The sequence below is a fragment of the Phaseolus vulgaris genome, chromosome 7, assembly GCF_051622355.1.
Source record: "Phaseolus vulgaris cultivar YP4 chromosome 7, ASM5162235v1, whole genome shotgun sequence".
Lineage (NCBI taxonomy): Eukaryota > Viridiplantae > Streptophyta > Magnoliopsida > Fabales > Fabaceae > Phaseolus > Phaseolus vulgaris.
The window spans coordinates 49,806,264-49,810,890 of NC_143504.1; the positions used below are offsets into that span (position 1 = coordinate 49,806,264).

The 4,627-nt window shown below is 32.3% G+C and overlaps 1 protein-coding gene across 3 annotated transcripts; it reads left to right on the plus strand.

Annotated features, from left to right (window-relative positions):
• The first annotated feature begins 2,150 nt into the window (after positions 1–2,150).
• LOC137829849 (transcription factor bHLH94) lies at positions 2,151–4,627 on the plus strand. Of its 3 annotated transcripts, none has more exons than XR_011084097.1 (4): positions 2,193–2,812; positions 2,951–3,358; positions 3,449–3,616; positions 3,825–4,027. XR_011084097.1 is itself a non-coding variant. In XM_068636814.2 (3 exons), exons 1-3 carry the CDS (start codon positions 2,303–2,305, stop codon positions 3,542–3,544), a joined length of 1,014 nt encoding a protein of 337 aa, XP_068492915.1. In that variant the 5' UTR covers positions 2,151–2,302; the 3' UTR covers positions 3,545–3,737. The 3 variants fall into 3 exon arrangements, 1 of the variants encoding a protein (XP_068492915.1); XR_011084098.2 differs by lacking the exon at positions 3,825–4,027 and adding an exon at positions 4,129–4,627 and having other exon boundaries at positions 2,232–2,812; XM_068636814.2 differs by lacking the exon at positions 3,825–4,027 and having other exon boundaries at positions 2,151–2,812; positions 3,449–3,737.

The window sequence follows — 4,627 nt, forward strand, 5'->3', positions numbered from 1 at the left end:
GAATTAAGAACAGAAATATATTTTAAGTCTAATTCAATCTTATAAAACTGTTTTATAAAGTGAGGTTTGTACTTTGAGATTTCAATACACTCCTCCCTTACGTCGAGACTGTTAAACTCGTATGTGATACTATATATTTATGAGTGGTGTATGGTGATCTCATAAACCAACAAATTTTCATATATTAAAAAGTGAACTTTAAATTTAACTCAACCTTATAAAATCTTTATAAGGTAAGATTTACATCTACTCATATACTATGAAATATTCTTATCTTTATTTGATGTAAGTTCTTCCCTACAAACAAAAGTAGAATGAAGAATCTAAGAAGACTAAATAAATATAGAGATATAAAAAATGAAAAATGCAATTGAAGAAGTTTCGTACTATAGTGTATTATTATTTTATGTAATCTTGTGTTTGAACGGATAAGGAGATTGAATATTATTAGTGATAAATTAACTAACATCAAAATAACTTTTCTAATAACAATACATTATAAAAAAATTTGAAAAACATAATGGACCAACCAAATCAAATCTATTTTTATTATCGAGGATTACTTAGTTTGATCTACTAACCCTGATTATGTTAATAAGTTGGATCCAAATCTTATAACTATGAAATAATGGTGTCCACTCTATCTTTATCTATCTCAAATAAAGAATTGATTTTTATCTTAAATTTAAATAAAATAGAGATTAAATATCATAACATATTATTTTTTTATAAAATGATAAGTAATTATGTCAAAAATACATTATAACATTGTTTTAAGTTTACACAACACTAAAATACACTACAGGTATAAAATTATTGTTGTCTAAACATAATAAATACCACAATTTTAGAGATGTGACTTAAAAATTAAAAATTATAAGAAGTTACGATTTTTAATACATCGGTTATAGAAATGGTAATACTTAAGTCACAGTTATTTGTAATCTTTTGAGTCTTAAAAAAAAATTAAAATAAAATATAATATAATTTTGCGAGAAAAAACTTTTCTTCCTCTCTTATGAGAAACAAATGCACTCAACACACGTCTCCCTCTCCCACGCATGTTCTCCCACATGTGACTATAATTTATCACAAACTGTAATGAAGTTCTATTTTATTTTAAGTTATTTTATTACATTACATATTTTTAACACCTTTTTATAAATTTTATTTTAATACAATTCTTTTTATAAAATCTACGTTGCAAAATCTTAAATTTACGATTTTTGACGCTATATAAACATATTTTAACGAAAATTTATTATGAGATACAATTTCAAAGTAAAATATAATTATGTATGGGAGATGATGACTTAAGAAGAGCAAAAAAGTTTTTATTTTTTAAAGAAAACGAAAATATTAATAAAATTTTGCTTCATTACTTTTATAGTTTATTAATTCTCTAAGGTAATCTAGAATTAATCCTCTTCCATCTTCTTATTAATCTTTGAAATAGTATGGAAGTAACTATGTTTTATTTTCCGTCAAAAGAAAACTGGTTTATTTTATTTCTTAATCTCTCCTAATTTGTCATGTCTCACTGATTAACTAATTAAAAAGTAAAAAAGAAGGATAATTTATGTCTTTGTCACTGTGTAATCCCAAAAGTTTCAAGATTTTTTTTATTCAGAAAGCTTCGAGATGTAACACTCATGCTCAATAACATGAACTCCAAACAAAGTAACTAAAGCAAATTCAATTTTGTTTGGATTTTTTTGTTTGTTGTTATTGAATAATAGACGAGGTCTTCATACAGAAGAAAAGATCAAAACTATTATACACACACACACAACTTGACCAAATAAACTATAACTGTTTATTAATTATTATATATTAAAAACATCAGTTAATGATATCTAATTTTAAACGAATTTTAAGAAATTAGTTTTTTATTTTAAAGTTTAAAATTTCCAGGTACCACAAACAATAATTTTGTTTTGTGATGATTCTGTATGTATTAATTAATTAAACCTTATATTTATAAGAAAACAATTTTATAATATCAGTCATTGTTAATTTTATAATAAGAATACTAAACTTTACATTACCGAAAATTTGCAGTTGAATACAGGTATAGAAGTATATTATAGGTAATGATTAAAGTCATAAAAAAGTGTGTTATTAAGTGGATTTATGAAATTAGTGTATTTGAGATTGAATTAATTGTATTTCACGTGCAAAGCAGTGAGCATTTTTGGGGGGCTTTATAAGGCAAAAACTGGTTGCAAAGAGGACCCAACACAACACTAGTGGTGTTTTCCCTTCATCGTCTTCCTCTTGAAGGTATTTGAAGTTGTTTGTTATGTGTTTGCCCGAGGGAGAGAGAGACAGAGAGAGAGCCATGGCACTGGAAGCAGTGGTGTTTCCACAATCACAAGACCCTTTTGGATCAGTGAAGGACTTTTACAACTGCACCTTCTTGGCTGCTACTTCACCCAACTGGGGGGACTGTGAACACATCAACATCAACATCGACAAAGAAGAAGAACAAGGTTCCATCTCTACTTTTCTCGAAAATAATACCAACCAACCAAACAATTACCCTTATGGAGGAGATTGGACCAGCTCCTCCTCCTCTATCTTACCCCACTTGAATGAACTTCAAGAAACCACAGACCCCAGTAGCAGCACTCAAAACTTGGATAGCTTAACCACTCGTCCAAAGAGGCGCAGAGCAAAAAGCAGAAAGAACAAGGAAGAAATTGAGAACCAAAGAATGACTCACATTGCTGTGGAGCGCAATAGAAGAAAGCAGATGAATGAGTATCTTTCTGTTCTTCGCTCTCTCATGCCAGACTCTTATATCCAAAGGGTATACTTCACTTCATTTTGTTCTTACTTATTTTGTTTCTTTCCTTGCTTGCTGCAAAAATAAAAAGGTTTAGCTGAATTTTGTTTGTTTTGTCCACTTGTTTGTTTGTTTGGTCTGGTTGGTGGTTGGTGATTGAAGGGTGATCAAGCTTCTATAATTGGAGGTGCTATTAACTTTGTCAAGGAGCTTGAGCAGAGGCTGCATTTTCTTGGTTCTCAGAAAGAAGGAGAGGGGAAATCTGATGCTGGTGGTGCAACAAACATGCCCTTTTCAGAGTTCTTCGCCTTTCCGCAGTATTCAACAAGTGGCGGTGGTGGCTCTGATAATTCTGCAACCATAGGTGAAGACGTGGCTGAAGTTAAGTATGGCATTGCTGACATAGAAGTGACCATGGTGGAAAGCCATGCAAATCTCAAAATAAGATCCAAGAAGCGCCCCAAGCAACTCTTGAAGTTGGTCTCTGGTTTGCATACTATGCGCCTCACAATCTTGCACCTAAATGTTACTACCACTGCTGAAGTTGTACTCTACTCTCTAAGTGTTAAGGTTTGGCTTTGTTGGTGCCTTAGACTTTAGATATTTTTAGTTAATTATTTTCTTCTGCAAAGTGAAAATGCCTTGAAATTTCTTTTGCAGGTAGAAGATGATTGCAAGTTGGGATCCGTTGATGATATAGCTGAAGCTGTGTACCAGACGCTGGATAGGATTCAGCAAGAGGCAGTGTTGAATTAAGATCAGACCTTGACCACCAAATTTGCCTTGCTCCACTTGGTGTTTAACCTCATGTCTAGACCTTACTTCATGGTGGATCATTATCTCTTGCTATTTTTCTCTTTCAAGATGTACCTAATTATTGCAACTTCTATTCACTTCACCTTTTTTTAATCTACTGATGTGGACTCCTTGGAGGAAGTTTTTTGGTTTATTCCTTCTTGTGTATGTCTTTGTAGCTCCCCAACTTTTTTTGATCTCTCTCTTTTTCTCTTTCTTCTCTTTTTTCTCTCTGAGGTAGGGGGTGGAGGAGGCTCTGTGGTGGTATATTGTTCTTGAGACATATTCTAGTGCTTGGTCAATTTTGCCCACCTTGCTTTGAAATTGGTGGGTCTTGTCTACCTCAACTATAAGCCAAAGCCAAATTGTCAAGCTGAAATTGGGAGCATCTGAAAATAAAATTGAATGAAAATGAGAGCCAAAGATTTTTGGCAATTGCCAACATATTGTGTTTATTTTATTTGTCTGTCATAATTTAATAAGTCTGTTTTAAATTACCAAAACTGCATACTCAATACTCATCAATTCCTTGTATATGTCATCAGATACCAAAGCAAGGAATTGAAGAGGCTTAAACCTCCACAACTTCAAACTGATTCTATGTTTCGCAGTATCATCACAACTAACATACACATACGTATAATCAGAGGTTCTAATGATGATTGGACTCAATCAAGCACTTCAATGGAAGTTTTTGTGTGTAAAAATTGATTAAATGAGATAGTAATCAGAGTTGGGCATTATTTTCTGTTCCGGATTTGTAGCAAAAGGTCGTAACTGTCAAAGGAGACCCACCTACACCGTAGTCTGTACCAAGTAAGTACTAAGTAGAGTTGCATTGCAGGGGAAGGCTGCGGAACACAGCTTCAAAAGGGCTTACCTTTCTCTGTGCATTGTGTTACACGCAGAACAATAAATAAAGGGTTCATCATGATCATGATCATCATCATAATGATCATGAGCATCATCAAGATGGCTATACTGAATCCATGATGCATGTGTCTGAGTGTACGTGTATGTATTATATCACGGATTCTTACTTCC

Excerpts from the sequence above, each read along its gene's own strand:
- LOC137829849 (XM_068636814.2), top strand. The coding sequence starts at position 2,303 with ATGTGTTTGCCCGAGGGAGAGAGAGACAGAGAGAGAGCCATGGCACTG. Across the intron at positions 2,813-2,950 it reads CAGACTCTTATATCCAAAGG|GGTGATCAAGCTTCTATAAT; the intron begins GTATACTTCACT and ends TGGTGATTGAAG. Across the intron at positions 3,359-3,448 it reads TCTACTCTCTAAGTGTTAAG|GTAGAAGATGATTGCAAGTT; the intron begins GTTTGGCTTTGT and ends TTTCTTTTGCAG.